This window comes from Phoxinus phoxinus, assembly GCF_949152265.1.
Source record: "Phoxinus phoxinus genome assembly, chromosome: 10".
Classification (NCBI taxonomy): Eukaryota; Metazoa; Chordata; class Actinopteri; order Cypriniformes; family Leuciscidae; genus Phoxinus; species Phoxinus phoxinus.
In genome coordinates, this window is record NC_136885.1 from 25,720,910 (window position 1) to 25,746,877 (window position 25,968).

The following is a 25,968-nucleotide window of genomic DNA, read 5'->3' on the forward strand; positions in this document are numbered from 1 at the left end:
CTCTGCTCTGATTGGTAGAGATGTCTGTCTGTTGTGATTGGTCCACCAGTGCCTGTCTGAAATTAAACTCCTATTACCATATCTGAAATTCAGCTCCAGAGGCTTCCTTAGCGCTTGATACACAGTAATATGAATAATGTTGGTGTTTCCGTATCAATTCCAGTGCGACATATTAACCTCATCTTTTTGAAGTACATGTAAAGTGGATTTGCAGCGCTGAAAATAGCGTCTTCTCAGCCAATGAAGACCATAGACTGGCATTATGCAAATTTACATTGTTTTGCAGGTATGTAACAGGAAGTGAGACTGGAATTGCTGATGACTCGTTTCGGCAGTTCAGAATCGATTCTTTCATTTAGGACACAACTTTATCTGTCATGCTTTTTGATCTTTGAAACTTTACAGACTTTTACATTCATAAACAGCTTTATTACACTTTGCAAGAAAGATAATATTTGAAAAAGCATAATTGGGCACTTTAAAAATACACATTTATAAAATATTCCACAAAAATAATTTACTTTAAATGTCACATGTCTTGAAGTAAAATTGAATAGCTCCTGAGGAAGCTACACTACTGTTCAAAAGTTTGGTTAGGCTGCATTTATTTGATGAAAAATACAGTAAAAACAGTAACATTGTGAATATTATTACAATAACGTTTTCTGTTTTTATATATTTTTTAATGTTATTTCTGTAATGGCAAAGCTGCATTTTCAGCCGCCATTACTCCAGTCTTCAGTGTCACATAATCCTTCCTTATTCATAATATTCTGATTTTGTGCCCAAGAAACATTTTTAGGGCCCAAGCCTTGAAAAGGCGAAGGCCCTATTGTTTTCCTTCGGATTATTCTTCTTTATTATTAGGGCCCAAGCCTTGAAAAGGCGAAGGCCCTATTGTTTTTCTTAGGATTATTATTTATTCTTCTTCTTCTTCTTCTTCTTTATTATTATTATATTACTACCTTTTGGTCACTTTTGGGGGCCTTAACGTGCTCAAAAACTCTTGAAACTTTGCACAAATGTCAGAACCCGCGGCCATTAGGACCGCGCTGAAGCTGGGACCCGGGCGTGGCAGGGGGGCTCGGCAGCGCCCCCTGGAATGGGATTCAAAAACATGTCCATATATCAAACACGCTTGCATGTAATAATATGAAACTCGGTACACATATAGATCTCATCGGGCCGAACAACTTTCGTGCTCTAAGTTTTACGCCAGTCCAACAGGAAGTCGGCTATTATGGGCTGTATGGAAACGCATGTTCTGGCATTTGAAACACTTCTCCCAGAGAATTCATCCGATGACCACGAAACTCGGTGTGCATGAAGTCAAGACATGGAGGATGCTAAATTGCGGACGGATTTTTGATATCTCGAACGGTTTGGCCGTGGCGAGGAAACGAATTTATGATTAAAAAAGGATGCATAAAGTGTGTTATAACTTAGTTATAGTTTTACCTACAGTTACAAAACTCAGCGTGTATTTTGATCTTATCAAGCCGAACAACTTTCTAATTTACAGTCATTAGCTCCGACCAACAGAAAGTCAGATATTGTGGTTTGAATGTGAATTGTGTCTCTCTCTGTCTCTCTGCCATTCTGTGTGTCTGTCTGTGTGGGGTGGGGAGGGGAGGGGGGGATCTGTGTATGTGTGTGTGTGTGTGAGGAGGGGGGCTAGTTTAGTTTAACCCTTTCTCTGCTGTGTGCAAAATCTCGGGCACTTTTGGGGCCCTTAACGTGCTCGAAAACTGGGTGGGGAGGGGAGGGGGGATCTGTGTATGTGTGTGTGTGTGTGTGTGTGTGAGGAGGGGGGCTACCGGTAGTTTAGTTTAACCCTTTCTCTGCTGTGTGCAAAATCTCGGGCACTTTTGGGGCCCTTAAAGTGCTCGAAAACTGGGTGGGGAGGGGAGGGGGGGATCTGTGTATGTGTGTGTGTATGTGTGTGTGTGAGGAGGGGGGCTAGTTTAGTTTAACCCTTTCTCTGCTGTGTGCAAAATCTCGGGCACTTTTGGGGCCCTTAACGTGCTCGAAAACTCTTGAAATTTTGCACACAGGTCAGAACCCGCTGAAGCTGGTACCCGGGCGTGGCAGGGGGGCTCGACAGCGCCCCCTGGAATGGGATTCAAACACTTGTCCGTATATCAAACACGCTTGCATGTAATAATATGAAACTCGGTACACATTTAGATCTCATCGGGCCGAACAACTTTCGTGCTCTAAGTTTTACGCCAGCCCAACAGGAAGTCGGCTATTGTGGGTGGTATGAAAACGCATGTTCTGGCATTTGAAACACTCTTTCTAGAAAATTCATTCAATCGCAACCAAACTCGGTCAGCATGACATCAAGACATTGAGGATACTAAATTGCCGACGGATTTTTGATATCTCGAACAGTTTGGCCGTGGCGAGGAAACGAAATTATGGCGAGAAAAGAGAAACACGATGTGTTATAACGTCTTCATACATTAATTGATCTTGATGAAACTTCAGTAGCGTGTTTGTTGTAAGAGAGCGATCACATGGATGTAACTAATGTGAGTCAAAGTTATAGCGCCACCAACTGGCAGCAGGAAGTGTGTTACTTTTGACAAACTTTAGTAAACTAAAAGGTTAGTTTTACCTACAGTCACAAAACTTGGTATGTATATTGTGCACATCGAGCCGGACAACTTTCTGATTTACAGTCATTAGCTCCGACCAACAGGAAGTCAGATATTTTGGTTTGAATGTGGTTTTGTCTCTCTCTGCCTCTCTCTGACAGAGTTCCCCCTGCCAGTGTGTGTGTGTGTGTGTGTGTGTGTGTGTGTGTCTGTGTGTGTGTCTGTGTGGAGAGGGGAGGGAGGACACACACACAGACAGCCCCCCCTGTCTGTGTGTGTGGGGAGGGGGGCAGAAAGACTCTATTAAAGACTAAGAGCGGTTCACACACCCCCTTATGATGAACAACAAATTGAGGACCGTGACGTCGCCCGGTATGGCGCAGCCGGGGCCCCACCCTGGAGCCAGGCCCGGGGTTGGGGCTCGTATGCGAGCGCCTGGTGGCCGGGCCTCCCCCCACGGGGTCCGGCCGGGCTCAGCCCGAAGGAGCGACGTGGGGCCGCCTTCCCGTGGGCTCACCACCTGCAGGAGGGGCCATAAGGGGCCGGTGCTGAGAGGATCGGGCGGCAGTCGAAGGCGGGGGCCTCGACAACCCGATCCCTGGACACGGAAACTAGCTCTAGGGACGTGGAACGTCACCTCGCTGGCGGGGAAGGAGCCTGAGGTTGTGCGTGAGGTTGAGAGGTTCCAACTAGAGATAGTTGGTATCACCTCTACGCACGGCTTAGGCTCTGGAACCACACTCCTTGATAGAGGATGGACTCTTCACCACTCTGGAGTTGCCCATGGTGAGAGGCGGCGGGCTGGTGTGGGTTTGCTTATAGCCCCCCAGCTCAGCCCCCATGTGTTGGAGTTTACCCCGGCGAATGAGAGGGTCGTTTCCCTGCGCCTACGGGTCGGGGATAGGTCTCTCACTGTTGTGTGTGCCTACGGGCCAAACGGCAGTGCAGAGTACCCGGCCTTCTTGGAGTCTCTGGGAGGGGTGCTAGAAAGTGCTCCGACTGGAGACTCCGTCGTTCTACTGGGGGACTTCAATGCTCACGTGGGCAACGACAGTGTAACCTGGAGGGGCGTGATTGGGAGGAACGGCCCCCCTGATCTGAACCCGAGCGGTGTTCAGTTATTGGACTTCTGTGCTAGTTACAGTTTGTCCATAACGAACACCATGTTCAAGCATAAGGGTGTCCATCAGTACACGTGGCACCAGGACACCCTAGGCCGTAGGTCGATGATCGACTTCGTGGTCGTTTCATCTGACCTGCGGCCGTATGTCTTGGACACTCGGGTAAAGAGAGGGGCGGAGCTGTCAACTGATCACCACCTGGTGGTGAGTTGGATCCGATGGCGGAAGAGGAAGCTGGACAGACTCGGCAGACCCAAGCGTACTGTAAGGGTCTGCTGGGAACGTTTGGCCGAGTCTCCTGTCAGAGAGATCTTCAACTCCCACCTCCGGCGGAGCTTCGACCGGATCCCGAGGGAGGCTGGAGATATTGAGTCCGAGTGGACCATGTTCTCCACCTCCATTGTCGAAGCGGCCACTCGGAGCTGTGGCCGTAAGGTCTCCGGTGCCTGTCGAGGCGGCAATCCCCGAACCCGGTGGTGGACACCGAAAGTAAGGGATGCCGTCAAGCTGAAGAAGGAGTCCTATCGGGCCTGGTTGGCTTGTGGGACTCCTGAGGCAGCTGACGGGTACCGGCAGGCCAAGCGAACTGCAGCCCGGGTGGTTGTGGAGGCAAAAACTCGGGCCTGGGAGGAGTTCGGAGAGGCCATGGAAAATGACTATCGGCTGGCCTCGAAGAGATTCTGGCAAACCGTCCGGCGACTCAGGAGAGGGAAGCAGTGCCCCACCAACGCTGTTTACAGTGGAGGTGGGCAGCTGTTGACCTCAACTGGGGATGTCGTCGGACGGTGGAAGGAATACTTCGAGGATCTCCTCAATCCCGCCGTCACGTCTTCCATTGAGGAAGCAGAGGCTGAGGGCTCGGAGGTTGACTCGTCCATCTCCCAAGCTGAAGTCACCGAGGTAGTCAAGAAACTCCTCGGTGGCAAGGCACCGGGGGTGGATGAGATCCGCCCTGAGTACCTCAAGTCTCTGGATGTTGCGGGGCTGTCTTGGCTGACACGCCTCTGCAGCATCGCGTGGCGGTCGGGGACAGTACCTCTGGGATGGCAGACTGGGGTGGTGGTCCCTCTTTTTAAGAAGGGGGACCGGAGAGTGTGTTCCAACTACAGGGGGATCACACTTCTCAGCCTCCCCGGGAAAGTCTATGCCAGGGTACTGGAGAGGAGATTACGGCCGATAGTAGAACCTCGGATTCAGGAGGAACAGTGCGGTTTTCGTCCCGGCCGTGGAACACTGGACCAGCTCTATACCCTCTACAGGGTGCTGGAGGGTTCATGGGAGTTTGCCCAACCAATCCACATGTGCTTTGTGGATTTGGAGAAGGCATTCGACTGTGTCCCTCGAGGCGGCCTGTGGAGGGTGCTCCGGGAGTATGGGGTCCGAGGTCCTTTGCTAAGGGCTGTCCGGTCCCTATACGACCGGAGCAGGAGCTTGGTTCGCATTGCCGGCAGTAAGTCAGACTTGTTCCCGGTGCATGTTGGACTTCGGCAGGGCTGCCCTTTGTCGCCGGTTCTGTTCATAATATTTATGGACAGAATTTCTAGGCGCAGCCAGGGGCCGGAGGGTGTCCGGTTCGGGGACCACACGATTTCGTCTCTGCTCTTTGCGGATGATGTTGTCGTGTTGGCCCCTACAGACCAGGACCTTCAGCATGCACTGGGACGGTTTGCAGCCGAGTGTGAAGCGGCTGGGATGAGAATCAGCACCTCCAAATCCGAGGCCATGGTCCTCAGTCGGAAAAGGGTGGCTTGCTCACTTCAGGTTGGTGGAGAGTTCCTGCCTCAAGTGGAGGAGTTTAAGTATCTTGGGGTCTTGTTCACGAGTGAGGGAAGGATGGAACGGGAGATTGACAGACGGATCGGTGCAGCTGCTGCAGTAATGCGGTCGTTGTACCGGTCTGTCGTGGTGAAGAAAGAGCTGAGCCGCAAGGCGAAGCTCTCGATTTACCGGTCAATCTACGTTCCTACTCTCACCTATGGTCATGAGCTTTGGGTCATGACCGAAAGAACAAGATCCCGGATACAAGCGGCCGAAATGAGCTTTCTCCGTAGAGTGGCTGGGCGATCCCTTAGAGATAGGGTGAGGAGCTCGGTCACTCGGGAGGAGCTCAGAGTAGAGCCGCTCCTCCTCCACATCGAGAGGGGTCAGCTGAGGTGGCTCGGGCATCTGTTCCGGATGCCTCCTGAACGCCTTCCTGGGAAGGTGTTCCGGGCACGTCCCACCGGGAGGAGACCCCGAGGAAGACCTAGGACACGCTGGAGAGACTATGTCTCCCGGCTGGCCTGGGAACGCCTCGGTGTCCCCCCGGAAGAGCTGGAGGAAGTGTCTAGGGAGAGGGAAGTCTGGGTGTCTCTGCTTAGACTGCTGCCCCCGCGACCCGGCCCCGGATAAGCGGAAGAAGATGGATGGATGGATGGATATACCACACTTCATAGGAATTTTCGGTGTTGTGTACTTACAATGGCTGCTGATTTCATGTGTCCGTTAAGTCCATGAGACTGTAGGGTGTCTAATTTTTTATTTTAGGTTTCAGAAGGGTGTTCACTCATACTTTGTGGTTGATATGTGCCCTCGATGCGCACTTTTGCAGAACCCACACTGATGCAAGCTCTAAAGCAGACTTCTTCTCGACACTCAAAGCGGAGTTACGTTATTGCCCGTCGTGCACAGGAACCCTAAACGCACCGGGGTGGCGGTTTTATATATATATATATATATATATATATATATATATATATATATATATATAAATATAGCTGCAAGCAGCGATGGAGGGCCCAAGCCGGTGGCACCGCCACCTTGGTGCCTTTAGTGCAACTAAAGGCACCGGGGTGGCGGTGCCACCGGCTTGGGCCCGTAATCGCTGCTTGCAGCTATATTATATATATATATATATATATATATATATATATATATATATATATATATATATATATATATATATATATATTTTATTATTAGGGCCCAAGCCTTGAAAAGGCGAAGGCCCTATTGTTTTCCTTCGGATTATTCTTCTTTATTATTATTATTTATTATTAGGGCCCAAGCCTTGAAAAGGCGAAGGCCCTATTGTTTTCCTCCGGATTATTTTTCTTCTTTATTATTATTATATGACTACCTTTTGGGCACTTTTGGGGGCCTTAACGTGCTCAAAAACTCTTGAAACTTTGCACAAATGTCAGAACCCGCGGCCATTAGAGCCGGACTGAAGCTGGTACCCGGGCGTGGCAGGGGGGCTCGACAGCGCCCCCTGGAACGCGGTCCGAAAACTTGGTCCATAAATCAAACACGCTTGCGTGTAATAATATGAAACTCGGTACACTTATAGATCTCATCGGTTCATATATCCTTCATGCTCTGACTTTTTACCCCAGCCCAACAGGAAGTCGGCTATTTGGGGTAGTCTGAAAAACACATGCAATGGAATTTGAAATACTCCTCCTAGAAAATTCATCCAATCACCACGAAACTCGGTCAGCATGAAGTCAAGACATGGAGGATGCTAAATTGCGAGGGGATTTTTGATATCTCGAACGGTTTGGCCGTGGCGAGGAAACGAATTTATGGCGAATATTGGAAACAGGAAATGTGTTATTACATCCTCATACATTAACTGATCTTGATGAAACTTCAGCAGTGTGTTCGCTGTAAGAGGCCGATCAGATGGATGTGACTATTGTGAGTCAAAGTTATAGCGCCACCAACTGGCAGCAGGAAGTGTGTCACTTTCAAAATGCTTTGAATTCACCCTCTTATTTTTACCCGATTTGCTTCAAACTTCATCTGTATAATGTAAACACACGGCAGATGTAGACCTGTGAAAGGATTATTGATATCTTAAATACTGTTGCCATGGCAACGCATCAAACTTTAATATTCTTTTTTAAAGTTTTTGAGACTCTTAGCATACTTGAAATTGCATGAAACTCGACAGACACTTTACATTTATTGCCTAGTACACTTTTGCACAGTTTCAGAAACGGGCGTGGTAAGGGGCTCAGTAGCGCCACCTTTAGTCAAAAATGGGGTATTAGTTTTACCTACAGTAACAAAAATCGATATCTATATTTATCTCCCCGAGCCGGACAACTTTCTAATTTACAGTCATTAGCTCCGACCAACAGGAAGTCAGATATTTTGGTTTGAATGTGATTTGATGGGAATTTTGCCAGTCTCTCTCAGTGTCTGTGTGTGTGAGAGAGGAGGGGGGCTTTATTTTAACCCTTTCCCTGCTGTGTGGGACTTCTCGGGCACTTTTGGGGCCCTTAACGTGCTCGAAAACTCTTGAAACTTTGCACACAGGTCAGAACCTGCGGCCATCAGGGCCGGCCTGAAGCTGGTACCCGGGCGTGGCAGGGGAGCTCAACAGCGCCCCCTTGAACGTGGTCCGAAAACTTGGTCCATTTATCAAACACGTTTGCATGTAATAATATGAAACTCGGTACACATGTAGATTTAATCGGGCCGAACAACTTTCGTGCTCTAAGTTTTACGCCATTCCAACAGGAAGTCGGCTATTATGGGCTGTATGAAAACGCATGCCCCTGGAATTTGATATACTCCTCCAAGAAAAATTATCCTATCGCCACCAAACTCGGTCAGCATGAAGTAAAGACATTGAGGACGCTAAATTGCGGACGGATTTTTGATATCTCGAACGGTTTGGCCGTGGCGAGGAAACGAAGTTATGGCGAGAAAAGAAAAACACAATGTGTTATAACGTCTTCATACATTTCTTGATCTTGATGAAACTTCAGCAGTGTGTTTGTTGTAAGAGGGCGATCACATGGATGTGACTATTGTGAGTCAAAGTTATAGCGCCACCAACTGGCAGCAGGAAGTGTTACTTTCAAGATACTTTTGACTAAAGTGGGGGGGTTATTTTTACCTACAGTCACAAAACTCGGTCTGTATATTGTGCTTATCGATCCGGACAACTTTCTCATTTACAGTCATTAGCTCCGACCAACAGGAAGTCAGATATTTTGGTTTGAATGTGGTTTTGTCTCTCTCTGACAGAGTTCCCCCTGCCATTCTCTCTGTGTGTGTGGGGGGGGGTGGAGGAGGAGGGAGGGAGGGAGGGCACACACACAGACAGCCCCCCCTTTTCTGTGTGTGTTTGGAGGGGAGCAGAAAGACTCACACTGATACAAGCTCTAAAGCAGACTTCTTCTCGACAGTCAAAGCGGGGATACGTTATTGCCCGTCGTGCACAGGAACCCGAAAGGCAACGGGGTGGCGGCTTTTTATATATATATATATATATATATATATATTATTATTTTACTACCTTTTGGGCACTTTGGGGGGCCTTAACGTGCTCAAAAACTCTTGAAACTTTGCACAAATGTCAGAACCCGCGGCCATCAGGGCCCGACTGAAGCTGGGACCCGGGCGTGGCAGGGGGGCTCGCCAGCGCCCCCTGGAATGGGATTCAAAAACATGTCCATATCTCAAACACGCTTGCATGTAATAATATGAAACTCGGTACACGTATAGATCTCATCGGGCCGAACAACTTTCGTGCTCTAAGTTTTACCCCAGTCCAACAGGAAGTCGGTTATTATGGGTTGTATGGAAACGCATGTTCTGGCATTTGAAACACTTGTCCTAGAGAATTCATCGGATGACCACGAAACTCGGTGTGCATGAAGTCAAGACATGGAGGATGATAAATTGCGAGGGGATTTTTGATATCTCGAACGGTTTGGCCGTGGCGAGGAAACAAATTTATGGCGAATATTGGAAACAGGAAGTGTGTTATAACATCCTCATACATTAACTGATCTTGATGAAACTTCAGCAGTGTGTTTGTTGTAAGAGGCCGATCACATGTATGTGACTATTGTGAGTCAAAGTTATAGCGCCACCAACTGGCAGCAGGAAGTGTGTCACTTTCAAAATGCTTTGAAATCACCCTCTTATTTTTACCCGATTTGCTTCAAACTTCATCTGTATAATGTAAACACACGACAGATGTAGACCTGTGAAAGGATGATTGATATCTTTAATACTGTCGCCATGGCAACGCTTTAAACTTTTATATTCTTTTTGGATGCATTTGAGGCTCTTAACATGCTTCAAATTGCATGAAACTCAACATGCATATCACATTTATTGCCTAGTGCACTTGTGCGAAGTTTCAGAAACGGGCGTGGTAAGGGGCTCAGTAGCGCCACCTTTAGTCAAAAATGGGGTATTAGTTTTACCTACAGTAACCAAACTCGGTACGTATATTCTTCTCTTCGATCCGGACAACTTTCTAATTTACACTCATTAGCCCCGACCAACAGGAAGTCAGATATTTTGGTTTGAATGGGAGAAGATCTGAGAATTTTGCCAGTCTCTCTCAGTGTCTGTGTGTGTGAGAGAGGAGGGGGGCTTTATGTTAACCCTTTCTCTGCTGTGTGGGACTTCTCGGGCACTTATGGGGCCCTTGACGTGCTCAAAAACTCTTCAAACTTTGCACACAGGTCAGAACCCGCGGCCATCAGGGCCGGGTTGAAGCTGGTACCTGGGCGTGGCATGGGGGCTCGACAGCGCCCCCTGGAATGGGATTCGAACACTTGTCCATATATCAAACACGCTTACATGAATAAGTATGAAACTCGGTACACATTTAGATCTCATCGGGCCGAACAACTTTCGTGCTCTAAGTTTTACGCCAGTCCAACAGGAAGTCGGCTATTATGGGTTGTATGAAAACGCATGCCCCTGGAATTTGATATACTCCTCCAAGAAAAATTATCCTATCGCCACCAAACTCGGTCAGCATGAAGTAAAGATATTGAGGACGCTAAATTGCGGACGGATTTTTGATATCTCGAACGGTTTGGCCGTGGCGAGGAAACGAAGTTATGGCGAGAAAAGAAAAACACAATGTGTTATAACGTCTTCATACATTTATTGATCTTGATGAAACTTCAGCAGTGTGTTTGTTGTAAGAGGGCGATCACATGGATGTGACTATTGTGAGTCAAAGTTATAGCGCCACCAACTGCCAGCAGGAAGTGTGTTACTTTCAAGATACTTTTGACTAAAGTGGGGGGTTTATTTTTACCTACAGTCACAAAACTCGGTCTGTATATTGTGCTTATCAATCCGGACAACTTTCTCATTTACAGTCATTAGCTCCGACCAACAGGAAGTCAGATATTTTGGTTTGAATGTGGTTTTGTCTCTCTCTGACAGAGTTCCCCCTGCCATTCTCTCTGTGTGTGTGTGTGTGTGTGGGGGGGGGGGGCACACACACAGACAGCCCCCCCCCCCCTTTTATGTGTGTGTTTGGAGGGGAGCAGAAAGACTCGCACTGATACAAGCTCTAAAGCAGACTTCTTCTCGACAGTCAAAGCGGGGTTACGTTATTGCCCGTCGTGCACAGGAACCCGAAAGGCAACGGGGTGGCGGCTTTTTATATATATATATATATATATATATATAAATAAATATAGCTGCAAGCAGCGATGGAGGGCCCAAGCCGGTGGCAGCGCCAGCCCGGTGCCTTTAGTGTAACTAAAGGCACCAGGGTGGCGGTGCCACCGGCTTGGGCCCGTAATCGCTGCTTGCAGCTATATTTATTATTATATTACTACCTTTTGGGCACTTTTGGGGGCCTTAACGTGCTCAAAAACTCTTGAAACTTTGCACAAATGTCAGAACCCGCGGCCATTAGAGCTGGACTGAAGCTGGTACCCGGGCGTGGCAGGAGGGCTCGACAGCGCCCCCTGGAACGCGGTCCGAAAACTTGGTCCATAAATCAAACACGCTTGCGTGGAATAATATGAAACTCGGTACACTTATAGATCTCATCGGTTCATATATCCTTCGTGCTCTGACTTTTTACCCCAGCCCAACAGGAAGTCGGCTATTTGGCGTAGTTTAAAAAACACATGCAATGGAATTTAAAATACTCCTCCTAGACGATTCAACCAATCACCACGAAACTCGGTGTGCATGAAGTCAAGACATGGAGGATGAAAAATTGCCAGGGGATTTTTGATATCTCGAACGCTTTGGCCGTGGCGAGGGAACAAATTTATGGCGAATATTGGAAACAGGAAGTGTGTTATAACATCCTCATACATTAATTGATCTTGATGAAACTTCAGCAGTGTGTTCGTTGTAAGAGGCCGATCACATGGATGTGACTATTGTGAGTCAAAGTTATAGCGCCACCAACTGGCAGCAGGAAGTGTGTCACTTTCAAAATGCTTTGAATTCACCCTCTTATTTTTACCCGATTTGCTTCAAACTTTATGTGTATAATGTAAACACACGGCAGATGTAGACATGTGAAAGAATTATTGATATCTTAAATACTGTTGCCATGGCAACGCTTTAAACTTTGATATTCTTTTTGGGTGCATTTGAGGCTCTTAACATGCTTCAAATTGCATGAAACTCAACATGCATATCAGATTTATTAGGTACTAGGCATGTGTGAAGTTTCAGAAACGGGCGCGGTGGAGGGGCTCAGTAGCGCCACCTTTAGTCAAAAATGGGGTATTAGTTTTACCTACAGTAACAAAAATCGGTATTTATATTTATCTCCCCGAGCCGGACAACTTTCTAATTTACAGTCATTAGCTCCGACCAACAGGAAGTCAGATATTTTGGTTTGAATGTGATTTGATGGGAATTTTGCCAGTCTCTCTCAGTGTCTGTGTGTGTGAGAGAGGAGGGGGGGCTTTATTTTAACCCTTTCTCTGCTGTGTGGGACTTCTCGGGCACTTTTGGGGCCCTTAACGTGCTCGAAAACTCTTGAAACTTTGCACACAGGTCAGAACCTGCGGCCATCAGGGCTGGGCTGAAGCTGGTACCCGGGCGTGGCAGGGGAGCTCAACAGCGCCCCCTTGAACGTGGTCCGAAAAACTTGGTCCATATATCAAACACGTTTGCATGTAATAATATGAAACTCGGTACACATATAGATTTAATCGGGCCGAACAACTTTCGTGCTCTAAGTTTTACGCCAGTCCAACAGGAAGTCGGCTATTATGGGCTGTATGAAAATGCATGCCCCTGGAATTTGATATACTCGTCCAAGAAAAATTATCCTATCGCCACCAAACTCGGTCAGCATGAAGTCAAGACATTGAGGACGCTAAATTGCGGACGGATTTTTGATATCTCGAACGGTTTGGCCGTGGCGAGGAAACGAAGTTATGGCGAGAAAAGAAAAACACAATGTGTTATAACGTCTTCATACATTTATTGATCTTGATGAAACTTCAGCAGTGTGTTTGTTGTAAGAGGGCGATCACATGGATGTGACTATTGTGAGTCAAAGTTATAGCGCCACCAACTGGCAGCAGGAAGTGTGTTACTTTCAAGATACTTTTGACTAAAGTGGGTGGGTTATTTTTACCTACAGTCACAAAACTCGGTCTGTATATTGTGCTTATCGATCCGGACAACTTTCTAATTTACAGTCATTAGCTCCGACCAACAGGAAGTCAGATATTTTGGTTTGAATGTGGTTTTGTCTCTCTCTGACAGAGTTCCCCCTGCCATTCTCTGTGTGTGTGTGTGTGTGTGGGGAGGGGGGGGGGGGGCACACACACAGACAGCCCCCCCCCTTTTCTGTGTGTGTTTGGAGGGGAGCAGAAAGACTCACACTGATGCAAGCTCTAAAGCAGACTTCTTCTCGACAGTCAAAGCGGGGTTACGTTATTGCCCGTCGTGCACAGGAACCCGAAAGGCAACGGGGTGGCGGCTTTATATATATATATATATATATATATATATATATATATATAAATAAATATAGCTGCAAGCAGCGATGGAGGGCCCAAGCCGGTGGCAGCGCCAGCCCGGTGCCTTTAGTGTAACTAAAGGCACCAGGGTGGCGGTGCCACCGGCTTGGGCCCGTAATCGCTGCTTGCAGCTATATTTATTATTATTATTATTATATTACTACCTTTTGGGCACTTTTGGGGGCCTTAACGTGCTCAAAAACTCTTGAAACTTTGCACAAATGTCAGAACCCGCGGCCATTAGAGCTGGACTGAAGCTGGTACCCGGGCGTGGCAGGAGGGCTCGACAGCGCCCCCTGGAACGCGGTCCGAAAACTTGGTCCATAAATCAAACACGCTTGCGTGGAATAATATGAAACTCGGTACACTTATAGATCTCATCGGTTCATATATCCTTCGTGCTCTGACTTTTTACCCCAGCCCAACAGGAAGTCGGCTATTTGGCGTAGTTTAAAAAACACATGCAATGGAATTTAAAATACTCCTCCTAGACGATTTAACCAATCACCACGAAACTCGGTGTGCATGAAGTCAAGACATGGAGGATGAAAAATTGCCAGGGGATTTTTGATATCTCGAACGGTTTGGCCGTGGCGAGGAAACGAATTTATGGCGAATATTGGAAACAGGAAGTGTGTTATAACATCCTCATACATTAACTGATCTTGATGAAACTTCAGCAGTGTGTTCGCTGTAAGAGGCCGATCATATGGATGTGACTATTGTGAGTCAAAGTTATAGCGCCACCAACTGGCAGCAGGAAGTGTGTCACTTTCAAAATGCTTTGAATTCACCCTCTTATTTTTACCCGATTTGCTTCAAACTTTATGTGTATAATGTAAACACACGGCAGATGTAGACCTGTGAAAGAATTATTGATATCTTAAATACTGTTGCCATGGCAACGCTTTAAACTTTTATATTCTTTTTGGGTGCATTTGAGGCTCTTAACATGCTTCAAATTGCATGAAACTCAACATGCATATCAGATTTATTAGGTACTAGGCATGTGTGAAGTTTCAGAAACCGGCGCGGTGGAGGGGCTCAGTAGCGCCACCTTTAGTCAAAAATGGGGTATTAGTTTTACCTACAGTAACAAAAATCGGTATTTATATTTATCTCCCCGAGCCGGACAACTTTCTAATTTACAGTCATTAGCTCCGACCAACAGGAAGTCAGATATTTTGGTTTGAATGTGATTTGATGGGAATTTTGCCAGTCTCTCTCAGTGTCTGTGTGTGTGAGAGAGGAGGGGGGCTTTATTTTAACCCTTTCTCTGCTGTGTGGGACTTCTCGGGCACTTTTGGGGCCCTTAACGTGCTCGAAAACTCTTGAAACTTTGCACACAGGTCAGAACCTGCGGCCATCAGGGCTGGGCTGAAGCTGGTACCCGGGCGTGGCAGGGGAGCTCAACAGCGCCCCCTTGAACGTGGTCCGAAAAACTTGGTCCATATATCAAACACGTTTGCATGTAATAATATGAAACTCGGTACACATATAGATTTAATCGGGCCGAACAACTTTCGTGCTCTAAGTTTTACACCAGTCCAACAGGAAGTCGGCTATTATGGGCTGTATGAAAATGCATGCCCCTGGAATTTGATATACTCCTCCAAGAAAAATTATCCTATCGCCACCAAACTCGGTCAGCATGAAGTCAAGACATTGAGGACGCTAAATTGCGGACGGATTTTTGATATCTCGAACGGTTTGGCCGTGGCGAGGAAACGAAGTTATGGCGAGAAAAGAAAAACACAATGTGTTATAACGTCTTCATACATTAATTGATCTGGATGAAACTTCAGCAGTGTGTTTGTTGTAAGAGGGCGATCACATGGATGTGACTATTGTGAGTCAAAGTTATAGCGCCACCAACTGGCAGCAGGAAGTGTGTTACTTTCAAGATACTTTTGACTAAAGTGGGTGGGTTATTTTTACCTACAGTCACAAAACTCGGTCTGTATATTGTGCTTATCGATCCGGACAACTTTCTCATTTACAGTCATTAGCTCCGACCAACAGGAAGTCAGATATTTTGGTTTGAATGTGGTTTTGTCTCTCTCTGACAGAGTTCCCCCTGCCATTCTCTCTCTGTGTGTGTGTGTGTGTGGAGTGGGGGGGAGGGGAGGGAGAGAGGGCACACACACAGACAGCCCCCCCCCCCTTTTCTGTGTGTGTTTGGAGGGAAGCAGAAAGACTCACACTGATACAAGCTCTAAAGCAGACTTCTTCTCGACAGTCAAAGCGGGGTTACGTTATTGCCCGTCGTGCACAGGAACCCGAAAGGCAACGGGGTGGCGGCTTTTTATATATATATATATATATATATATATATATATATATATATATATATATATATATATATATAAATAAATATAGCTGCAAGCAGCGATGGAGGGCCCAAGCCGGTGGCACCGCCACCTCGGTGCCTTTAGTGTAACTAAAGGCACCAGGGTGGCGGTGCCACCGGCTTGGGCCCGTAATCGCTGCTTGCAGCTATATTTATTTATATTTATTTTTATTATCAAAGTTGAAACAGTTGTGTTGCCTAATATTTTTTAGTCGAAAATGTGATGCATTTGTTTTTTTTCAGGATTCTTTGATGAAAAGAACAGCATTTATTTGAAATATAAATCTTTTTCAACAATGTAAAAGAAAATGTAATCTTAATGAGCCGGTTATGCTTTTAACCAAAAATGCGTTGTATTGGGAGGATAATAATAATAATAATAACTTCGACTTATATAGCGCCTTTCATAGTACCCAAGGTCGCTTAACAAAAAAGGGGAAGGGTAGGGGTTTAGGAATCAAAGGACTTAGAGAAAAGAAATGTTTTGAGGTGCATTTTGAACATGAGCAGGGATGGGGCAGAGCGGACGTGGAGGGGTAGGCTGTTCCAGAGTCTGGGAGCATTGGCAGAGAAAGCCCTGTCCCCAAAAGTCCGTAACCTGGTGCGGGGTGTGTCCAGCAGGTCCTTGTCAGAGGATCGCAGGGAACGTGACTGAGATAAGTTTGTAGGATGTGTTTCATAGTAACAGACGAGTGTGTTCACGCAGGGTTATACACACTGGAGAGGAGCTAATCAGTTTATAACAATGAGCTAGTATGTCTGTGATCACTGTGTTTTCATAGACACGTCTAGTCTTGAGGTGTTGCTATGATACAAGTGCACTTTTTGAATGGTTGGCTTCAGTGGTCAAAACCAACACATATTTTAAAGACTAAGCACTGGTTCTCCTAGTGCAATACTTATCTGAAGATAACTTCAACACTTGCATTAGGGGTCCGCATTTATCTTCAATCCCCAAAATATGCTGGCACAGCCCAGAGAAAGTAAAAAAGCTTTTACATTTTCTCTCGCAGCAGCAAAGAGCTAATGCAATAATGAACAGCTGAGCCAGCAGACTTGTGTGAATGACAGCGAGACGTCTACAGACTGCACTATAGGTTGTTTATCAACAAAGTCTAATAAACTCTATTGATCTCTCTGAGCTAGACCTGATAAGAATATCCAAAATTGGATTTGCAGTTTGACAAAAACAAACTGGAACTATTGCATCATTTGTTGACATGCATACTGTACTGTATGTCAATAATAATGATCACCCGTGTTGCCCTACAAAGGCTAAATTTTGTCATTTAAAAGTAAATGTTTCTGTTGAAATATATTTTCAAATGTAATGTATTTGTACAAATGATGGCAAAAGCTGAATTTTCAGCATCATTACTCCAGTCTTCAGTGTCATATGATCCTTCAGAAATCATTCAAATATGTTGATTTGTTTCTCAAGAAATGTGTTGTGATACATTTGTTCAGCATACTTTGCAGTATATGTATTTAAAATATACATCTTTTGTAACATTATAAATGTGTTATTGTCACTTTTGATCCATTTAATGCATACTTACTGAGGAAAATTGTAGTTCCTTAAAAAATTACCACAAAATTTTGAAGAGTAATTAAGGTGTTTATCAAAAATAAAATAAATATCTCTATAAAATGCAACATTCAATACACATTATGTGTGAGACTAGATACGTTTTTTTTTTCAATGCAAGTTTAAAAGATTTCGCCTCATTGCAACTCTCAAGCTGATTAATACTCTTTAAGCTGATTAAGAAAATAAGTGAAACTGGGTTTGTAGGTGGCAAAAACTGTCCTGAATTTGGCAGCAAGAAATATGCTATGTAAGGGGATGTGGATGTTCTCACTAAAGGATTAATGGCAGATAGGAAGGGAAATGAGAGTAAGAGGGGATTTACACACTAACACACTTCTGCCTTTAACTATCTTGTTATGGAGCTCAGTGTCTGTGGTATCACAAAGGCACTTATTGTCAATTGCAGGAATCTGAGTGTGATACTAAGTTCCTTTTTTGAAGCAATTGATGTCTGTGACCACTTAGCATGAATGAGTTATTCTAAGTTAAAAGGCTTTTAATCTCATAGACACTTGTTGTAGCGAACCAGTGTCTGGAAAGTTGGGTCATTGTTTAACACGGTTTGCAGCATCTGAGCTACATCAATTATGTTGAATGAAACACTGTTAATATCTGTCTTTTCTCAGAGTTATAATGACAAACATACCTTTGTGGTTTTGCATACAAAGCACTAGTTCTGCTCCTGGCGTGTGAGCACCTCAAATCCTCAGCAAATATCAGTTCCTTCAAAAATGTTGCCACACAGATATGCTAGGAACTATCCAACTTAACCAACAAGAAAAGTTCTATTGCTGAGATTTTATAAATACACCCTTAAGGCTGGTGTGCATGCCGTGGCAATCCAGCCCAGCATCTTTGAGTTTTATTACAGGGGCTCTCAGTGCCTAAAAAAAACTGAAGCGCGGTGAAATCATTCATTTTCTGGTCTGATGTCATCTCAGACTCTCCATAATTGCCGGAGTCCGGCGTCTTGTGTCTATAGTTGGTAGAGACACCGCAAACTCCCTGAGAAGACACTGTAGGTGGGTACTGGTTGATTCATTATTTTGTCGTAAAATTGAAGCGGGAGGTCATCAAAAGGAAAACCATTTTTCAAGTCTCTTCTTTTTTTTCTCGTTCTTTTTTCTCTGTGGTTTGAAAACTGGGCCTTCCAGGCAAATTCTACTTGTTGTCTGTCTGTTGCAGTTGAGAACTGGTTGCAGTTGCTGACTGATGTGGGGTGCTTGAAAAGGGTAATGATAGATCTGTTTCCCAGAAATCTGCTGTAATTCAGCACTTTTTAAACGTATGTTGATAATTTTATAGAATTTATGCAACCATCGAAGCCATAGAGGTTATTTAGGATGAAGACATTGGAGAAAGCACACACTTGCAAGTTAGGTAAGAGGAAGTGATGGATATTTGCATAAACAACGGCATGAAATGTTGCTGGTGTTACAGTGAAGGTGCATTTTGTGCAGATTTTTTGTGTGTGGGGGGTGGGTTGCCACAACATATTTGCTGTGTTATTTTAGGACAGATGTCATCTGAGGTCATCCCATAAGGGATGACCTTTATTTCAGCCTCTCAAACATGCTCTGCATATTAACAATAACAATAAGACATCCAGGCCCCACATCACAATTTTCCTACGGAAAGAGTGTGATGAAAAGTGTAGGAGGGCTTATGAAAATGTAATATCACCCTCCCACAAGCTGCAAAATAAAGCCAAATAGTGCCTACATTCCAGGTTGTTTAAAGCTTAAGTGTCTTTGAACATTCTCTACCTATATTACAGGAAATACAATGTTAATTCATCAAAAGGAGATGTTGACTAACACTAGCATTCTGCCAATCTCCAATTATGTTCTAAAGAAGAAAGTCATGGGATAACATGATGTAAATTATAATAATTTGTGAGAAACCATTTCTTTAGTTATTTATATTTGCAGTTCGTTGCACACTGCTCTTCCACAGCAGATGCCACCGTCAGAGGACATTAATATATGACACAGTGTTGCCATCTGCTGCTTAACTGTAAAACCTCTCGAGTTTGTATTGCGTACTGCGTAGTCTATTGAACCGAATGCCTCAGAACTGGCCTCTTATTTACCACACACGGTCTGATGCTTTTGAGATAGGCTATATGCTTTCAAATGTCCAGACAAACGTGAGTGAAATTGGAGTTACTCAATGAACATTTAAATAACAGACTACAAGATAGGCCTAGTAGTATGGAAAAAATGCCATGGAAGTCAATATCTTATTTTGTGTTCAGCAGAAGAAAGAAATTTATACAGGTTTGAAACAACTTGAGGGTGAGTAAAAATGACAGAATTTTCGTTTTTGGTTGAATTATCCCTTTAATCGAAATATATATTTATTCAAAAACATAAAATACAATAAACCCAAGTTACAAAGTTCATGGTTTGTCCCTCCGAAAAATCAAATATAACTTTATCGCCCCTTGGTAACATCTATATTTAGGAATTGTCATAAATCCAAATGAAATTGATTGACAACTCCGACTGTCCCGAAGGCCCCGCCCCCCGACTCAACTGACCGTGCAGGAGCAACTTATACGTGGGAACAAAACTTCGTGCATTTCGCTGAATTAATTAGATTTATATGACATAACGTATTAAACACATCTCATTTTCACTTACAGCGTATTAATGCGCACACAATGTCACGAGAGGAGGACCTGTTGCGGATTGCTAAAAAACTAGACAAGATGGTGTCTAGAAATAACATGGTGAGATCCTAATTTTGACGCAACGCTTCACGCTGTTTGTTTGTGCGACCTCTGCGCATGCTGCTTATGAATAACTAGTTTAAACTTTTTTGCATGTGTGTTTGCGCCGTTTTTATTCTGCTTACTTAAGATACATGTGTGCCCAAGCGTTGTTTAATTTGGTTGCAAGTGAGAGAGACATAATGTGTGTGTGTGTGTGTGTGTGTGTGTGTAATAGGACTACAGAAACGCATATGCGAGTGACAACAGGTGTTGGCTGAGCATTGAGCAGATTTACTTTAGATTTATTCAGGGCAGCAACAAGAACGAAGACAAAAGTGCGTCATATAGACAGTTTAGTTGACGTTGTATTCAGGTTTTTGTTAATACTTAACAGCATGTATGTATTGGATTCCTCGTAGTAAATGGCACAAGGTCGAGGAGGCGGTGTGTGTTTTGGCCGACTCGAATAGTTTTACGCGCATGAGCACAGCATTTAAAGGGATAGTTCACCCAAAAATGAAAATGAAACTTCTGCCATAATTTATCCACCCTCATGTTGTATCAAACCAGTATGAATTTATTTCATTTGTAATTTTTTTTTTATAGTATTGCAGCCTTTTGCAGGCCAAATTTCTGAGAACAGTAAAAGTACGATTTGTTATTACTGTACAAAATAAGTAAAACTCATGCAAATATGAAGAAAAATCATAACAGTTACCTAAGTAATTAAATAATTGTTAATCTCTCTGTCTGTGTAGGATGGAGCTCTAGATCTTCTGAGAGAATTGAAAAATTTCAACATGACACTGAAGCTTCTTCAGGTATGTCTGCTGGATCAATTGTATTGACATATACATTATTGATCCCTGTAGGAAAATATAGCTGCATATCAAAGGTATCACAAGGAGCCATATACACACACACAGTGCAACCAATATGGACAATGCAAATAAAATATAAATATTTGAGAAATATGGAGAGATTTATAATTAAAGTTAATTTTTAAAATGATGTTGTGAGAGACTTATGAGACTTGTTATGCATGATAGAACTGATATGATACATCAGATAGATCGGTGCATAAATGCAGCTGTTCTTGTTAATGTCATCATTGGTTCTTGTTAATGTCATCATTGGTTGTCTTATATCTCTTGCTTTTGTTTGTCTAACATTTAATATTTACTTTGTTCCAGGATACAAGAATTGGCATGTCTGTGAACGGAATAAGGAAACATTGCACAGATGAGGATGTTGTCAACTTGGCAAAGATTCTTATTAAAAACTGGAAGAAGCTTTTAGGTAAGGGTAATATTTTAATTAAAAAAATCTTAAACTCCAAATCACGTTTAAAAAAGGTTCATAATTCCTAATATATTTCATGTTATTCACATATGCAGTATAACATAGTCTGGCTTAATATTGTAAGTTATGCGCCTTTTGTCTTTGTCAGAATCAGCTAAAAACCAAAAGTCTGAGAGGACAAATGAGGTGAAGAATGGCAATCATCCAAGCAAGGCATCGGGGTCACCCAACAGGACTTCTCCTGAGAGAGAGTTCAGGTATGTTTGTTAATAACAGGGTAAAACATGGAAGTATTCCAGACACAGCTTTTGTACAGTGTAATTGAAAGCTTTAGGAACCTCTTCCTAAAAGCATACAAGAGAGTGGCCTATTTTGTTACTAACATTGATTTACGCAGAGGTTGAAGCTAGCAAAGTGGTTTTCGTTATGAAGCATAACCTGTTTATCTCGTCAGTCCACGAAGATCGACAATGGAAATTAAACCAGACTTAGACTCCAACAAGAAACTCGATGAAAAACACAGAAGAGAGAAACGAGATGCAGAGCTCAAGAACAGAAAACAAGAAAGTGACCCGAAAAAAGAGAAACAATCTATTAACAATAAAAAGGAGCTAGAGAGGTGAGAAGTCCTACTGCTGAATAAAGCCACTCAGCTCATCCAAAACTGTGCCATTAGATTTTTACGTGTATTCTGTTTAGGAAAGATGCATTGAACAGTGATCATCTTCCCTCCGGAAAGACGCATTCATCTCCGCCCCCCAAGTGTCCTCCTCCATCTGGGGAAGTGAAGAGGGAGAGGTTAGGGCTTGTGCATGCGGTTGAAGCATGTGACTGTGATTAGGAGGAACCACTTGTACTACATAAAAAACAAAACAAAACATGAAGCCATATTATTATGGTGAAAGTATCAGCACTTCAAACTCATTTCTGATTATCTAGAAAAGTTTAAAATGTCACAAACTAACAAGGTCACGACAATTGCATGAATGGCTTTTTAACGTTTTCTGAACGTTAACATTGTAGTTTTTCTGGTGATAGTGTTAAGACAAAAAAAATCTGAATTCAAGAATTGACTTTTTATTATAAAACTATTGAGTTTTAATTTGACAGAAAGTATAATTTACTGAATTTATTTACATAGTCACACAATGGAGGAATTTCATTATTTTTGCAACAAAACGGTTAATTGCATTATAATTATTTTTTGACTAATTATGCCTGTTTCCCCTCCAGAATTGTAAAAAAATTTTTTTTACATTAATCAGATAAACATTTTCTCAACAGCACAACAAAATGTAAAACATGTTATAGTTTAAAAACGACTACATAATAATTTATATAATCCTTAAATTAAAATTGTAATTACAATTCTACATCCTGTTTGCTACCACAATCAAAATTCAGGAATATCTTTAAACTATTCTCAAATCTGAGTGGTGCACAAGCCTGTTGACATAATTTTGCTTGACTTTTCCCACTTGTATGCTGGGCAAGCAGAGTTGCAATGTAAGATGAATGTTTACTTTTGTTTAGGAAAGATGCTCCCGTTGATTTTTTCCCTCCTGCTTCAATCATTTCTCACCCTCCTCTAAGACGCTCATCAGTAGATGTAAAGAAAGAGAGGTCAGAGCTTATGCTTGTGTTTGGACATGTGTTAGTTAAGAATACGTCATTGTAGTGTGAAAAGTTTTATTTTCTGATGCAGTCTATTAGTCATAAGGCTATTTACTGTTATAGCTGATACAGCAAAAACAAAAATACACTACCTTTCAAAAGTTTGGGTTCAGTACTTTAAAAAAAATGAATACTTGAATTCAGCATGGAAATATAAATGTGATCAAAAGTGAAAGTAAAGACATCTATAATATTACAAAAGATTTTGTTTCAAATGCATGCTGTTCTTTTGAACTTTTTATTCATCAAATAATCCTCAATAAAAAGTGCCCACAAAAATATTAAGCAGCACCACTGGTTTCAACATTGATAGTAATGAGAAATGTTTCTTGAAAACCAAATAAGCATATTAGAATTGTCACGGAACACACACAGGAGAGAGAGGATCCAAGTGCAGTATTTATTATTAAGGGGTAATCCGTACTCACAATCCAGTCCAGGCAGAGGTCAAAACCATGTAAGCAATCCACAGACACAAGACAGGGACAAGAAACGGGTAGTAACAGGAACGGAAGTGTGGGGACATTAAACAAGGACTCCGTGACAAACACTGAAACTGACAGGGTATATATACACAAGGGCTAATTAAGGTGACAAGAAACAGCTGAACATAATGAACACTAAGTGACAGACAGGATCATGGGAAATGTAGTGAGAATGTGGATGACACCGTGGGGAAGAGGACATCTAGTGGACACCAGGAATACACAAACCAGACACTGTGACAAGAATGACTTCTAAAGGATCACGTGGCAAATAATTTTTTTAATGTACAAAAATATTCAAAAATCACACATTTTTGAATGGTAGTGTACGTAAAGTTCAAATGCTGAATTTGGATGTTTACGTCTCTTGCACAGAAAAGACACTCTGGGTTCCTTACAGTCTCTTCCTCTTCAGTCTCATCCTACTAAACGCCCCTTTTCAGATGGAAAGAAAGAACGGTTAGACATTGTGCTAGAAGTGCATGCAGTGTGTGACGTGAAAATACCTGCTTTCATGTTGAATCAACACTGCAATGAGGCTGGCTTTTTTTTTTTTTGTGCAGGAGAGACACACATGAACTTCTTTTTCCTCTTCATAATCACTCTCATCCTCCACTTCCTCCTATTCCTATCCCTAAGCGCTCATCAGAGGTGAAGAAAGAAAGGTCAGGGATTGCTCTCAGGAGAATGTGACGATTAATCGCATCCAAAATAAAAGCTTGTGTTTAAATAATATACGTATGTGTATTGTGTAGTGTGTATCATTATTTTGTATATTTAGATACACACACATGCATGTATATATTTAAGAAAAAATTGTTATTTATATGTAAAATATTTATATTTATATATAATATAAATTGTGTATAAATATAGAACAAATAGTTCTTAAATATATATATGCATATGTGTGTATTTATATAAACAAAATAATTATACACAGTACACATACATATATTATTTAAACACAAACTTTTATTTTGGATGCGATTAATCGCGATTAATCGTTGCTCATCCTTGTAAATACCCAACATAGGGGGTCACCACTAAATCTTTATTTTCACAGGAGAGATCCTTCTGAAACTTTACCTCCTCCTGCTCCTATCCTTTCTCTTCCTCCTCCTCCTCCTCCTCCCAAACATCCATCACTAGAGGAGCCCAGAGAAAGGTCTGAACACCCGTTTATGGCCCTCTTTTTTGATAAAGAGGGTTTTTTAGTGAAGACAAGAGCACATTATTATATAATATTATTGCTTTAGATTGTTTTTTGTTTTTGTTTGTTTTATTTTGTAAAATAGTGGGTGTGGCTCTTAATTATTCAGTACTCAATTGGTAGAAAATTTTAAATGATCATTTCTAGTTCACCAGATGACCTAGTATCGCCACAAGCGCAAGTTTTTCCCGTTGTTGTCATTTTAATGCCACATTGGAATTGTATATTTGTTGCCTAGGGCAAAGAAAGCAATTGATCCGAATGCCCCTCTTCCTCCTTTACCTATCCATCTACATCCTCCTCAGAAACGAGAGATGAAGAAAGAAAGGTTAGGGCTTGGCATGTTGTCTTTTTGAGTAAACAAAGTACTTTCAGTCGCTTGCAACATTATTTTTAGTGTGACACTGTGTTCTAACAAAGCGCAGTGTTGTTTGTCTTATAAATAATCAGTGACTTTCTTTGCTTAGAAAAGAAACAGCGGATCCCAGTGCTCCTCTCCCTCCTGTTCCTCTCCATCTTCAACCTACACCTACAAAACGCCCCACGTTAGACACAAATAAAGACAAAGAGAAAGAAAGGTTAGGGACAGAGGAAATGAAAAGCATGTTGACATGAATAGCTGTGTGCCTGTGTTTTTACTTAATTTCTTCACCATCTGAAGAATAACTACAACTGTTTTACTATAGAAAAGACACATCAGACCCGAAGCGACGGATGTCTGAACACAATGAGAAAGATAGGTCTGAAACATGATGAATACTAACCCTTGAACAACACCATTGTTGAGTGAAATTATACTTAAAAGTTGCACAATGTATCGTCTCAACTAAACCATTGGTGTTATTAATTTAAGGGATGGTTCTCCCAAAAATAATAATTTTGGCATCATTTACTGTACCCTCATGTTGTTTCAAACTTGTATGACTTACTTTCTTCTGTGGAACACGAAAGGAAAATCTTGAACACCGCTTTCATGCTTCATAAAAGTCATCCAAATGATGTGCTATATTCAAAGAAAGTCATACAGGTTTGGAATCACTAGAATGACAGAATAATGACAGAATTTACATTTTTGAGTGAACTTCATCCTTCATTCAATTCGGATGAAGTCTTTTCATGGCTTGTGGTGATAATAATTTGTCGCCATCCCAAAGTGCTGAG

General features: G+C 42.9%; 1 protein-coding gene across 35 annotated transcripts in view; it reads left to right on the top strand.

The window, feature by feature from the left end:
• The window catches only part of tcea3 (transcription elongation factor A (SII), 3), a 47,520-nt gene that overhangs the window by 14,859 nt on the left and 6,693 nt on the right, over positions 1 to 25,968 (top strand). For 4 of the 35 annotated variants that reach the window (XM_079625547.1, XM_079625548.1, XM_079625550.1 and 1 more), the window contains 4 exons: positions 20,065 to 20,151; positions 20,892 to 20,954; positions 21,327 to 21,432; positions 21,584 to 21,692. In XM_079625547.1, coding sequence (XP_079481673.1) covers positions 20,065 to 20,151; positions 20,892 to 20,954; positions 21,327 to 21,432; positions 21,584 to 21,692 — 365 coding nt within the window. Of the gene's footprint in view, positions 1 to 19,440; positions 19,715 to 19,883; positions 20,152 to 20,891; positions 20,955 to 21,326; positions 21,433 to 21,583; positions 21,693 to 21,889; positions 22,055 to 22,134; positions 22,234 to 22,968; positions 23,059 to 23,969; positions 24,054 to 24,157; positions 24,260 to 24,660; positions 24,763 to 25,045; positions 25,136 to 25,274; positions 25,386 to 25,493; positions 25,548 to 25,968 lie in introns of those variants that run through there. The other 31 variants (XM_079625553.1, XM_079625542.1, XM_079625531.1 and 28 more) reach the window with 28 other exon arrangements.